Source organism: Balaenoptera ricei, chromosome 16 (genome assembly GCF_028023285.1).
Source record: "Balaenoptera ricei isolate mBalRic1 chromosome 16, mBalRic1.hap2, whole genome shotgun sequence".
Classification (NCBI taxonomy): domain Eukaryota; kingdom Metazoa; phylum Chordata; class Mammalia; order Artiodactyla; family Balaenopteridae; genus Balaenoptera; species Balaenoptera ricei.
The window spans coordinates 117,237,774-117,252,621 of record NC_082654.1 but is presented as its reverse complement, the minus strand read 5'-3'; the positions used below and the strand labels follow the sequence as shown (position 1 = coordinate 117,252,621).

The window sequence follows — 14,848 nt, the reverse complement described above, 5'->3', positions numbered from 1 at the left end:
CGACCAGTGGAGCAGGCCTTTGCTGGCTTCCTGGCATTGTTAGGATGCTGGCTGCTTGCCGCAGGAGCTTGCAGAAGGTGATTTCTCAGAATGGAATGTTCTTCCAGGGACGTGTGGGTATTTTACATCAAAGAACTGTAAAGTGAGCACAGAGCCAGTCTGGATGGAGCTCATTTCATCTTTAAGAGCAGCCCATCTACATTTAGTAAACTTTTCATTTTTATTGTTCTTAAAAAAATAACAAAAACAAAAAAACCCTATATAAACACTGTGCCATTATGAGAAATAGAAAGAAAATATCATCTTTTAAACCTACTACCCAAGCACAGCAGTTGGTTCATCCTGTTCCAAACTTTGTTTATATATTCTTATTTATGGTGATAATAATAAAAATTATAGTGATGAGAACATTTATTGACTTTTTCTGTCATTTTCAGTTGCATCATTTAGTCTCCATTAAAATCCATGAGGTAGGTCATTATTACCTCCAATTTTACAGTTGAGAAAACAGGCATGGAGTGGTTGTCCAAGTTCAAACTACTAGTAACTGGTGGGTCTTGAATCCTGGCAACTCTAGACATTTCTTTCTTGACCACTATATTATTGCTTTATATTTTGCATATAGCCAAGTCCATACATTAGAATTAATTTATCTTCAATTATAATAAAGACTATTAAGTCTGAAATTCAGATGTTGATTTTAAGAGTACTGATAGAAAAAGTAAAACATTGAAACTTTCAACATTTAAGTGAATTAACCATATTCAAAGCTAGCATCTTTATTTCCCCCTTATTCTACTTATATTGTATAAAATAGGGTTGTACATAAAATATATACTATATATTATATGTGTATACATACATTCATAATAACTCTAAAAGCATCATGATGACAGGGACGGTGTCTGGCTTGTTCATAGCTATGGAATAGTGACAATCATGTAGCATCATTTGTTCAATTAATAATTATACCAGTTAATCTGTTTTGCATTTTTTTTTCCCTTATACACTCTGGAACTTTTTCCTCAAAATTCCCAGTTCAACATGATGTTAATAGATAACATTGAACAAAAAACTGTTTGGTCTTCATTGAGTTTGAGAAATGTTGGTTGAAAAACAAAATACTGCCTAATATGCATTGTGAAGTTATAATATACATCCTTTCAAAAACTTATTTCTGATCATGTAACTCTCTTTTTTTCTTTTCTTTTCTTAGACCATCTGGGAGACTAGAATTCCACTGAGGACACTTTGGGAAACACTGATCTACAACTTACTTCTAGAACTCCAGGACTGTAGGTTTTCTGCTTCTCTTTTTAAACTCATCTTGAACTACTATTTAGTCAGTTAGTGTCTCCAAAATAACTGGATGTTGTATGATTATTCATCAGTATTTTCCTATTCCAAGTTGAATAATACAAAATATCAGAACAAAACAAAGCCCCAGACATTATAAAGATAAACTTTAAACCTGATTTAAAATGAAAACAAATAATGTTAGAAGAATTGGTTAAAAATACGAATTAAAATGGTCGAGTTTTTTACATGCTGCGAAAAACAAGTATTTTTTTTTTTCTGGGACATTTTTGTGTTTTTTTTAACCATAATCAACTATATCAAAAAATTGTTTCATTGAATGAGAATACTACCTAAAAGCTAATTTTAGTCCATACTATTCATGGAGCCACTGAAAATCTTTATTTCTTATCCATGGACATTATTGAATATCTGCACTTATTTTATACAGTTGTTATTTCATGTTATTTTTGAAGGGCCCACATTACTTCATATACTTGTCCAAGTCCTGTTTCAAAGTTGAGAGCGTTATATTCTTCCATTCCAAATAGATCACTAGGAATACTTAAATGAGAAAAGTATGAGCTTTCCCTGCATTAGAACATTTGGAATCAGCACCATAGACAATGAGTAAAAGAGGTTTCTGAAAACTGGCCACCTTTGAATTTTTAGAGTCAAGAATGCTGAATATAAACTTACCTTTTTTGGTCTCAATAAAACAGAAAGAATAAACCTCGTTTTGTGATTTTTAAATAATGTGTACACATACATAGTGAAGAGGCCATGTCTGACACTCCTGAACATAACTCATATGAGGCAGTAGGTGGCTTAGGAATGTATTCACGCTATATATTAAATCATTCAAGGGCTGAATACTTCTAAAGTTATTTTAGTCCATAGAGTTCAAATCTGAGACCATACAGGCACACCTCATTTTATTGTGCTTCCCTTTATCACTCTTTGCAGACACTGCGTTTTTTTTAACAAATTGAAGGTTTGTGGCAACCCTGTGTCAAGTAAGTCTTTTGGCACTATTTTTTTTTTTTTAAAGATTTTTTTGATATGGACCATTTTAAATTTTATTTATTTATTTATTTTTGGCTGTGTTGGGTCTTTGTTTCTGTGCAAGGGCTTTCTCTAGTTGCGGCAAGCGGGGGCCACTCTTCATCGCGGTGCGTGGGCCTCTCACTATCGCGGCCTCTCTTGTTGCGGAGCACAGGCTCCAGACGCGCAGGCTCAGTAGTTGTGGCTCACGGGCCCAGTTGCTCCGCGGCGTGTGGGATCTTCCCAGACCAGGGCTCGAACCCGTGTCCCCTGCACTGGCAGGCAGACTCTCAACCACTGCGCCACCAGGGAAGCCCCATGGCACCATTTTTCCAACAGCGTTTTTTCGTCTTGTGACTCTGTGTCACATTTTGATAGTTCTCACAATATATCAAACTTTTTCATTGTTATTGTATTTGTTATGGTGATACGTGATTAGTGCTCTTTGATGTTACTATTGTAATTGTTTTGGGGCACCACGAATTGCGCCCACAGAAGATGATGAACTTAATTGATAAATGTTCTGTGTGTTCTGACTGCTCCACCAATTGGCCATTCCCTGTCTCTCTCCCTTTCCTTGGGTCTCCCTATTCCCTGAGACACAACAGTATTGAAATTAGTCCAGCTAATAACTCTACAGTTGCCTCCAAGTGTTCAAGTGAAAGGAAGAATTGCACATCTCTCACTAGCATCAAAAGCTAGAAATGATTAAGCTTAGTGAGGAGGACATGTGAAAGCTATAGGCCTCTTGTGCCAAACAGCCAAGCTGTGAATGCAAAGGAGATGTTCCTGTAGGAAATTAAAACACAGCATCCATTCTGCAGCCCGTGAATCGAGGAGTACTTTAGACTTTCAAGTCTTGTTGTCTAAGAAATAGATCTTGTAAGGCTGTAGCTGCCCTAGGTTGTGATTCCTCTGATGGATCTGGGCGAAGTAAATTGAAAACCTTCTGGAAAGGATTCACCATTCTAGATGCCATTAAGAACATTGGTGATTCATGGGAAGAGGTCAAAATATCAACATTAACAGCAGGTTGGATGAAGTTGATTCCAGCCTTCACGGATGACTTTGAGGGGTTCAAGACTTCAGGTGAGGCAGTAACTGAAAATATGGTGGAAATAGCAAGAGAACTAGAATTAGAAGTGAGCCTGAAGATGTGACTGAACTGCTGCAATCTCATGATAAACCTTTAACGAAAGAGTTGCTTCTTATGGTTAATAAAGACAGTGGTTTCTTGAGGTGTAATCTACTCCTGGTGAAGATGCTGTGAAGATTATTGAAGTGGCAGCAAAAGACTTAGAATACTACACACACTTGGTTGAGAAAACAGTGGAAGGGTTTGAGAGGACTGACTCCAATTTGAAGTTCTATTGTGGGGAAAATGCTATCAAACAGCATTGCACGCTCCAGAGAAATCCTTCGTGAATGGAAGCTTAAATTGACGTGGCAGACTTCCTTGTCTAATTTTAAGAAATGACCACAGCCTCCCACCCTTCAGCAACCACCACCCTGACCAGTCAGCAGCCATCAACATGGGGGCAAGACCCTCCCTCCGCCAGCAAAAAGATTACAACCTGCTAAAAGCTCAGGTGATGGTTAGCATGTTTTAGGAATGAAGTATTTTTTAATTAAGGTATGTACATTGTTTTTTCAGAGATAATGCTATTGCACACTTAGTAGACTACAGTATAGTGTAAACATAACTTTTATACATACTGGGAAACCGAAAAATTCGTGTGACGAGCTTTATTGCAACATTTGCTTTATTGTGGTGGTCTGGAAGCAAACCTGCAGTATTTCCAGGGAATGCCTGTGTTAGGCTTTTATTCAGCTACTTTAAAAAATATTTAGAGAGAGGAAAGGAAAATTGCAAAGGACCTTAAGGAAACCTTAAGTTGTTCTTTGAAAACTCAATTTTGATTTTTCAAAGTATAACTTTGAAAGTTAAAGATATGACTCTGATACAAATATAGGGACATATCAGAGATCTGTTAACTTTAATAAGGGGATCCATAAGGGGATCTATAAGATGATGATTAATGAGGGGATCTATAAGATGATGCCCTTGGTTCCAAGAGCGTTTTGAGGATCTGAACATTTGCAGGCATTTAGAAAGAATGTTAGTATAAGATTGTTAGGTTAGATGCAAAATTGGTTAAAGCTGCACAATGCAATAAAACCATCAACGCTGAGGTTACCTTTTCCTCTGGACAGATTGGACAAAATGTGCCATGTTAACACGTAACTCCACACTGTCAGGAATCTAACTAAGAGTGAATAGCATGTCAAACGCAAGTCTATTTTTTTTAGAGAATTAAGCAGCCCTTGGGTGGACCTGTGAAAAATGTGTCGTGACACTGAAAGGTCTCGCTTTTCCCCTTAGTACCAAGTTTTGAGTAATTTTTCTGATAATCTGAAAATGAAATTTTTTGCTATTGTTTAACTCACCGTCTGATATAATTTTGACTAAAAACCATCTCAGCTGCTTCTGGGAGTGGAGAGATTAAAAGAAGGGAATGGGGAATCTTCTTAATTCGAAATTCAAAATAAGCATCTTTCCCAGGTGACTGTTCACTCCATATCAAGGTCAACGGGCAGGAGAAATTAACAATGGAAAGAGTGCAAGACAAACATCTCCAGGGGAACGAAGCAAGTACGGACTAACAGCCTTCCCCTCCCCCAGCAAGGCTGCCTTTATTTAAAGGCGGTAGCGTGGGTGCATTCGTTCTCTCATCTTTTGTAAAGGTGGTTGGGAGTGGAGCTCGGGCGGGCTGCTCTTGCAGAGGAAACCCCATCTCGCGCACGGTCCCCCCCAGTCACCAGCTAATGCCTGGAACAAATTCTCCACCCGCCCTGCGTGGGCTCACTCATTCACAGCTCTGCAGTCCGGGGCTGGGCGCTTCCTCTTCGGGACTGAAATAACAGAGTGCAGACAGATCTGGTGTGATGCAGCTAGCCCTCTTTCAGAGGCTTTTCTTTTTCCTGGGCAATAAACACACACCCACACATCCACACCCCCAAAACAGCAGCTATGTTCCCCTCCCCCTTCTCGTTCCCTTCCAGCTTTTTCTGAACGGTCTCTGAATCTCTGCGAGCCTCCATCCCTAGAGGGAGGTAGCTCTGTAAAACTGGTAGGAGACGTCTGGAAGAAAGCAAGTCCCCCGCGGATTTCAGCACCTAGGCAGAAACAGTCAGGCTTTCCCGGGGGGTGGCGGGCACCGGGAGGCCCGGATAAAGCGCGGCGCCCGGCTGGCGAGATTGGGGTCGCGCGGTCACGCTCCAGGTGCCCCTCGAGGGGGTCCCGGGGGCCCGGCCCCGCCGCCGCGCCCCGCCCAGCTCTGTCCCCGCAGCCTCGCGGGCTGCCGGGCTTTGTGGTTCGCCCGTGCGGCCGGGCCCCTGCTGGGGGTGTCGTTACGAGCATGTGCAGACAGCAGCCCAAGGTAGAGCGAGTGTGCCCGGGAGCCCTGAGACTTGCCTTGCAATGCCATGTTTGTGTATGTGCTCTAACTCCCGGAGAGCAGTCAGGGAGACGGCTCCCCGGCCGGACTTGGCTGATGTTTTCTTGTTTCTGTTTCAGCCTTCAGGATAATTCCTTCAGCAGCACCGCTGTAACAGAGTAAGTGATTCTCGTCACTAAAATAAGATTTGCATGCCTTTCTCAGGGAGCAACTACCGGGAAGGTATCCTCCACCGTTTCCAGCCGCTCTGGGTACTAGATGCATTGTCTCCTGTAATCTGGGGCTGTGAAGACCGCGAGACGTGGGGACTGATGGGGCCCGGAAATCTTTACAGGTTGAAATCAGCCTTTTAGCAACTACGGGAGAGCTATTAAAACAAACTGACGGCCTGCGGGAGCTCAGTGCTCCAAAATATGTGTTCTTGGAGTTCAGATTTTAAAAAAATAAATCTCTTTGACGTGTCAGTAGGGGAGCTTTGTTGTATTTTGCCAATGTTGGTGTCTGTTTTCATGGAGCATGCTGTGTACATTTACGGCAAATAGGAGACGGATGTGAAATGAGTTGGATTCCAGCATGTGATAAATAGGCTAAACTTAGTCTCACCCTCTGCTGTGTACAGACTTTTAAGACACAGTAGAGTAAACTTTTCTTGCATGCCCTTTGTCAATTTTGTCTTCTGCCCTCAGAGATCTGGCTATAGGAAGAATGCGTTATCTAGTCTCATGGTTAAAGCTTTCGATTGGGACGACTAACACCGTTCAAACATGGAATGAAGGAGTGAATATTTTACTCAAGGCCAGCATGCATGGTATTTTTTTATTAGATATTTACAGTTTGTGGTTTTAATTCTTGTCATCCCTTCCTTAATATGTTTTTCTAATACTATGTTATATGTATGTGTTAAAAATTAACAGGTAATATATTATGCTAATACTATATGTAACTGACATATAATTTACATATATCCATATATGTATGAAATATCTATACTTTATTTAGTAGTCTTTCTCTAGGCTAACTCATTATGTTTACTTCCGGGACCTCATGATAGAAGTCACTCTAAACAGTTTTTCAGGAAAAAGGGGGTATAAGGTTGTATACGCAACTACATTTAAAAACGCTGCAAGTTTGATACAGAAGTCCCGGTAACTTGGGAGTTATTTGCTAAAGTTCCCTAAAAGGCAAATGAATTATGTGAGTTTCAAGTCACTGTCACAGTGACTTGGTGATGGAGGGTTACAGGGCTTCCCAGGCCCTCTTGTTTTTCACATTCCTTTGTTCCTCTGTTTGGATATGCTGCTCTCTCAGTGTTGAGCTTTGGGCTCACTTAAGTTTAGTTACTTTTTTTTTAAAAAAAAGGCCCAGGGTTGATTTTTAGAAGATCCAATGTATAATACTCATTGGGACCTGCTGTGTCCCGTTAATGAGATTGCTTGGTAACCGGGCTACAACTTGGCTTTTCTCAAAGCCTAAGAGTGGAGAGAGATGCAGGCCAAAGTATGCAGGCCAGAGATGAGGCTGTGACTCCCTGCTTCAGGTGCACAGGTATTGCTCTCCTCCTTTTGCTGTGCTTACAGCACCAGATGCTGTCTGGGCCTGATTCTCAGGACCCCTGTGTGGCTGAATCCCCAGAGTCAGCCATAGGCATAGCAGCTTCAAAATGGAGTTACTTAGTTCTAGATTTCACATGGACAGTTTTTTAAAAAATGGTTTTATAGTTAGATGCTGGGGAAAGTCTGGTACCTTGTCTTTGGACACTCCCCAAAGAGCTCTGATTGCATAAGATCCTGTTGTTGTTTTCACAGAAGTGACAGTGATTTATTTTAAAAGGCACTGAGTGACAATGGGAATGCCATGTGACTAATCTAAAAATCTGAGGAGAACATTTGAAGCATACCAAATCTTCATAGGTGTAACAGTACAGACGAGGGTCATTTAAAGCTAGTCATCGTCTAATATAGTATTTTCTCCTCCCCTCAGTAATATGAACTGTTTTCCGTGGTTCTTTGGGCATGACCCTAAAGTCAGCAGGACCAGGATGCACTACACTGAGACAAAGAAGTAGCATGTAATCAGTAAATGTTCACGTCTGGTCTCGGCATGCACAGAGGAGGCACTGGCCTCTCATATGTTTTAGATACGAGAAAACGTCCCCTTTCTCCTATCCCCACCCCACTCCTACTTCCTCCTACCCACATGTACTTATCTTTTTTAGTGCCTGAAATTCTACCTAGAGATGATTTTGTTTTTGGATGAAGAACTCTGGTGGCGACCCTCATTAAAATGGAAATTAAAAAGTCTGTGCCCCTGGGAGGTGGATTCAAATTGTCATTAATACTTTAATATAAATTATGTTATCAGCTAGTCTAACCTAAGAGGGTTCTGCTTGGCCAGCTGGGGGTCTTATAAAAGGGGAATTGGGAGGGACTCAAGGACGTATTTTATGCTTTTCTCAGTTTCTCCCATGCCTGGCCCTGTCTGTGCAGCTCTGGACCAATTCAGTTTCTTTTGCTACCCAAATTCTTCTGAGATCAGAATGGCCTTGGCCTTCCCTTCTGTATCTGCAGCGCCCTTTCATCTGTTATTTTTCCATGGTCATTTCCTCTGTTGCCCTGGCTAACCCGTTATTTGAAATGAAGCCTGCCCAGCAATGAATTCTGCAACAAATTAGTTAACATCCAAAGCAGTAATTCTCAAAACCGACTGATTATCAATATCAACTGGGGAAGGGAATGGGGGCTTGTGAAAAATCCAGCTTCCCAGGCTATATTCCCAAGTGGGAACCTAGAAATGGGTGATTATGTTGGAGTCAGCCCACTTGCTGGTCTGGGTTTTTAAACCTTTAGGTCAGTGTTGAACTGTTTAGAAGCATACTAGTTATGTGGGGAGAAGGGCAATCTAATTTAAAAACTCGCATTCCTGGGCTCCACCCCCAGAGAGTTGATCTAGTGGGGCTGGGGGTGGGGATGAGGCTGGAACTTGCTATTTTTTTTTCCATTTTTAAAAATTAATTTATTTTTAAAAATTGAAGTAGAGTTGATTTACAATGTTGTGTTAATTTCTGCTGTACAGCAAAGTGATTCAGTTAATATATATATATATATGTATATATATATATATATATATACACACATTCCTTTTTATATTCTTTTCCATTATGGTTTATCCCAGGATATTGCATATAGTGGAACCTGTATTTTAATCAGACACACTTTGAGAAATCCCACAGGATTGCAGGCTATACCCCTGCAACTTTGCCTTCAAGGGACATGGTACTGCAGGGAAGAGAAGTCCCCTTCCGGGTACAACTGCATTTTATCTAATCACCAGTCTGAGATCTCTCTTCTTATTTACCCCAAGACAAAAAAGAGAACCTCTCATGGGTGCTTCTTTCTCCACCATTATTCTAAGAAACAAGTCTTTCTCTCTCTTGTGAACCCCTGGGAACATAGACTGAAGAGACTGTCCAGTGGGCTTAGTGTGGTGGAGCAGAAACGACTCAGGCATCACTGCTTTACACCTTGGAATCCTGGGAAATTCCTTAGCCACTGTGTGAAGGTAATGCCTACCTCACACCACTGTCAGGCTTAATTGAGATCATATGAAAGAGAAGGTGAGCTATAAAGTACCATCTAACTTTTTCTTGTTTGTGGTTGATAGAGGAAGCAAAAGTCCACATAGAGAGAAAAGTTACAACCCTGAGCATTTCACAAAGAAATGATGGCAAGAACAAATTATCCATGTATTGTCTGGGCAACCACAAATTAAGAACTCTGGGAACTTAGAATCTAGTTGATGAGAACCTCAAAGGAAGTCATTTAATAGAGGTGTCTTCACATATTTTACTGTGAACAACGATAAACACGTTTTATGTTGCAATCCAGCACAAACGTATAGACATGGTTTATTTAAACAAGTTTTGTGAAATAACACTTAACCCTCACTATACTGACATTTTCTATTCTGTTTCTCTACCAACAGTAACAACAAAATGCTGGTAGCTGCTGTCTAATTTCAGGACCTCCTAATAGGTCACAATTTACAGTTTGAAAAAGTTTGTACTAGAAGATGCCTGGTTTTGATAATTGACAAAAAACATCATTAAAGGGTTGGTCTTTAAATTATTTTATTGGAATAACATGTAGGAAGAGAATCTCATGCCCAAGACCAGTTGGACACTTGATCTGAGTTGTTTTTTTTTTTTTTTCCAGGAGTAGGAATATTCGGATACGGGTTCCCAGTGTGGAATCCAGTTTTCTAACTGGGCCAGTATTGTGCATTTGCGGGGGGCTCCTGGGCGAGGAATCAGTAGAACAATCAGAAAGAAGATGTTAATTGAGTAGAGCTTGATGGTCTTCATAAAAGCAAATGAAAATTGAAGTAAAAGAGCTTGTATATGTGTGCCACGGAAGCCGTAGGGAGATCTATTGCATCGCTATATCTGAAAGCTAGGAATTGTGTTTTCTTGAGTGATGACTGGAGTTGTTCAGTAGTCCTTAAAATCGGATCAGCTAATTAGGTCTGGCTTCATATTCCAGAAAGCATCTGAAACTTTGTATTTTCTGGTGCCAATTTCTCATTTTTAACTAATTGTGCTTTGGGAAGAAAAATTAATAAATCAACTGAGGGGGAGAAAAAAAAGTTCTTGCCAAATTCCCAAACAATAGGTATTGTTGAGCTCTAAGGTTGAAACTCTGTTTGAACCCTAGTTCTTCGGAAGCAACAATTCTAGATTTCTGTTCTTCATTGGCTTTTCTGCTTAGCTAGGTTGTTTTTATTGGGAAATATTTTTATTCATTACACAGCTCAGATGATCTATTACAGTAAATGCCTCTAATGGAGGAGAACAAGACAACGTTTAGGAATTTAATTGTTGTTTTCCATGAGGTGGACGAAGTGGGTTATTGAGCGTCAAAAAAAAAAAAAAAAAAGGGAAAGCAAGGAAATTGAGTTCATTTTGTTGAGGAGAGCATTTTGTTAAGTCGATGGATTTTTTTTTTTCCCAGCTGCCAGCAGGTAAAGAGGGTCAGAGTCTGTAGGTGGCCTTTGTTTAATTCATTACAAAACCATAATTTAAAAGGGATAGTAAGGGAAGAGGACTGAAGCGTTCATCAGTTTGTTTTGTGGGTAAATTATACACCATTGCTGGTAAGGAATATTTTAAATTTTTAAATGATTTCATGTAGTATAAATACTGTATTAGGGTTATATCTGCATATGTAGATATTTATTTAGTTATGTCTACTCATTACATTGGGACTCCGTCAGAGCAGGGGCTAGGTCTTTCTCAACTTTCTGTCCTTCAGCAGTAGTGCTACTCAAAGTGTTGTTCACAAATTGTCTGTAACTTGTCTGAGATGAGAACAGTACAGAAATAGGGAGTATGCCTTTAATAACTTTTATAGGAATTTGATATTCCTGCGACCTTTTTACCAGATTATCTCTCCACAGTGGATTGGAAATAGAAAATCAACTGGTCAGTCGTGAATCCCAAAAAGTTTGAGAAGTACAGCTCCAATGCCTAAGGCAGTACTTGGAAGGCAGCGAGTGCTCAATAAATGCTTGTTCAATTATTCCAGGGAACAGACTTGCTGAGGGGCCCGAGTTAATGATTTGATTCAAGCATTTATTGAGTGTCTACTCTGGGGTAACATTGTAGGCACTGTGGCAGTGTATCTAGAAAAAGAAATGATGGTTATTTCTTTTCATGGAATTTAACAACTAATTTAAAAGATCTCAGAGGTACAAAGGAATTACATAACAGTGCTAGGCAAGATCTGGTTGGTTACTGAAACCTCAGAATGAAGAGTAAACCGTTCTGTACTAAGGTTAAAATGGGAACATGGCACGTGGGTGAACTTGGCGAGAAAAGTTCACAGAGCTTGTGAGGCTGGAGCAGTGAAGGCTGAGTAGGAGTTGAAGACGGAAAAAAGCATTCCAGGCTGGAGTGGGATGGGGTGAGGTGGGGTGGGAAGGGCTGAGAATAGGAACAAAGGCTCCCTCATACACTAGAGTGAGAGAATGGTCCTCCTCCAGAGGCACTTAGGCAGTGTGGAACACTGGAGAGTTTTCAATATGGAAGAGCCAAGAATTTTTCACAAGGTTATTTCAGAAGTTTTGTGAAAAGGAAGGGTGTCAAGAAAGTCTGGAGGCCAACGGAGTGAGCCAAAGGGCAGCTGGTGTGGTTTGGGACTGCCTTGAGGCAGAAGAAATGCCAAGAGGCATGTAGCGGAGTCTCTTTTGAGCCAACAACAATCCACCAGTGTTGGTGTCAGATGTTCCCTCAAGTGCTGTGAACACTTAGGTTCTTGCTAAGATCTTGTTTGCTTAGGTGATGCAGAGTAGTGGACGAAAAAGGAGTGTTACCTCTGGTTCTAAGCGTTTAAGCTCACATGATATGACGACATTGGTATCATTACCTGGTGGACGTTGGGGAATTGACGCTGGTTTGAGTGAGAGTGGTAAAGATTGTTCCATTTTTTAGTTTCCTGTGCTAATCTTCAGATAATTTTAGACTGTTGCTGCTTCTGCTGCAGCAGACAGTTGGGTCTGATGTGGTTTTATCTCCTCTCTCCAGGTGTGACGAAGACACAGTCTCTCTGCATGAAGATCAGACTGACTGCTCTAGTCTCAGGTAGGACCCACCATTGCTTGGTTCTTAATTATGAAGGACAGAAACCATCTGGGTCTGGTATCTTAAGTCTCTCCTTTGAATTCTAATAATTTGTTCTCACGTTCTACTTCTTCTAATAGATTATCAGCTGTTGAAGGAAGTTTTGTCTTGTCCACTTTTGCATCCCCCCCTTAGCACTCAGGACGGTACCTTTTCTATGGAGAATGCTCAGTAAATGCCTATTGAATTCAACATTGATTAGCACATCTGTTCCCATCATAGACCTTAAGGAAGAGCTTCTGTTCACCAAACATGGCATTGAGTGTCTGGAGTGTGATCTTGGTCATCACCGGGTTCATGATATGATGGCAGAACCTTCACGTTAACCATTTCTTCTACATTTGCTTCACTCAAGCACTTTCACATGCATTTTATTATTTAATCTAAACAACTGAAAGGAAGCTGATGTTTCCCTCCTCATCCTAGATGGAGAAACTGAGGCTCAGAGGGATTATAGCTCATCCAAGATAGCACAGCCGCTGAGGCAGAATTTGGACACTGGTCTGTGTGACACTTGTTGGATAACAGACATTTGTTGAAGGCCTTTGTTTCACACATTTTTGTGTGCCAGAAACCAGTGGAGATACGGGATGGAGAGAGACAAACCAATCCCTGCTCCCAGGAATTCAGTTCACTGGAGGAGATAGGCAAGAATATAGATGACAGTGCTACAGTGCATTAAGTGCTGTTTTACTAGCGGGAAACAGAGGACTCACTTAGAATGACCAAATAGCCCAGTGAGGTTTCTGGGATGGATTCCTGAAGAAAATTACACATGGCACATGACTCTTTTTTTGGTGGAATATAAGGCCAAAAAACCAAGCAGAGCAAGCAACTTACTGGCAAGCCAGCAGAGAGCAGAGAAAATAATTCAACTTGAAGGTATAGCAAGCAGTTCAGGATGGCAGGAACCCTGAGAGCTGAGGATGCCAGGAGTGGTAAGAAATAAAGTTCCAGAGATAAACAAAGACCTGATTACAAAGGGTTTATATACCCTGCTAAGGAGTTTGGAATTTATCCTGGAGGTATTGGGAAGACTAAAAATAACCTTCAGTTTTTTCTTTGCAAATAACCACTCGCCCAAGGCCTCAAGTGAGAGTAGCCCCCATTTATTGGATTGTGGTCTTGAGCCAACTTTCTTTGGTAGGCATTTCACAGAGGCTGTACTGCCTCTGTCAGGTAGAGATGCCGGCATCTTATGGATGAGGGTCACAGAGGTGAGGTGGTGTGGCTCCGGCCGCATTTCTAACAAGTAGGAGGATATTTTGGACTCTTGTTCTTTTCAGAACTCCGGGCTCATTCTCAGTTATGACTGATTCCAGTAAGTGGTGACATTACATTACATTACCTGTATTCTGTTTTGGGGATTCTGAGGAACCAGTAATAGGTTGGAAATGTATTTCTAAAGATGACTTTTCTATTTAGGTTTTATATTTGTGTAATGAGAGAAAGATGCTTTTTGCCCCGTTTTTCAAGTCAAGGATGACATTTATACCTTTTGGGCGCCTTGAAAATATGATATATAAAACAAAATTCAGGTATTATTTTAGGAAGGAGTCTATCAAAAGGGTCGTTTTAGTAAATTTGAAAAATCATTTTTATTCTTGAGTGTTCTAGAATCCTCCTCGAATGAAGAACATTTAGGTTATGGTAGAGGTCGCTGTTGCTTCTTTCATTGTTCACCCAGGAGCACAGGGTGTGTGGATGAGTAGTATTTGTCACTAGTGAGAGACATGCATTTCAAATGAACTAGTGTAGTTCCAACTCATGGTTTGATATTGGTTTCCAAACCCATTAGTGACATACAATTTTTTTTTAATTATAGATGATCTTAAGGGAAAATATTAACCAGTGTCACTGACATTGTTTTGTTGTTTGTTTGTTTGTTTTGTTTTTGTTTTCAGTTACTCATGAAGAATTATTTCACCTGTTGGGTTTTCCTTTACCAGATACTAAGTTTGTCCTTAAGTGTTTGTCCTTAAGAGGCTTAAGTTTAACTCTTTCACATAATTTTATTTCCACATCTTGTCCAACTGCATGCACCCCGGCCATGCTCCAGACCTCCTGGCCCAATGTTTTCTTTGTTCTTATCCCAGAGACTCACCGGAGCTCATCTTCCTGATATCAGCTTAGTGAGTTTAATCTTCTATTTGTAAAAAGGCATCCTGAGCAGTCGACATAGAAATCCTTCTTTTGCTGATCTTGTCTCTTGGCTTTATGTATCCTTGAGCCATGAGGAATTGCTTGCTAGCTGACCTTGCCAAAATCTCTTTTATGGGTACTTCTGGTCAGGGCACAGGAGGGAAAAACACCACCTGGGGGAAGTGGCCAGTCCTACAGAATTGCATGATCTAGTACTGAATGATTGCCAGTGGGT

The 14,848-nt window shown here is 40.7% G+C and overlaps 1 protein-coding gene across 4 annotated transcripts in view; it reads left to right on the top strand.

Annotated features, from left to right (window-relative positions):
* Positions 1-4,977: 4,977 nt before the first annotated feature.
* Positions 4,978-14,848, top strand: part of FAM13C (family with sequence similarity 13 member C) — a 134,297-nt gene continuing 124,426 nt past the window's right edge. The window contains exons 1-3 of one of the 4 annotated variants that reach the window (XM_059900591.1): positions 4,978-4,993; positions 5,918-5,956; positions 12,376-12,432. Coding sequence is in view for 1 of the 4 variants with exons in the window: in XM_059900589.1 (XP_059756572.1) it covers positions 5,895-5,956; positions 12,376-12,432 (119 nt within the window). In the remaining 3 variants the exon portion in view is untranslated. The other 3 variants (XM_059900590.1, XM_059900589.1, XM_059900593.1) reach the window with 3 other exon arrangements.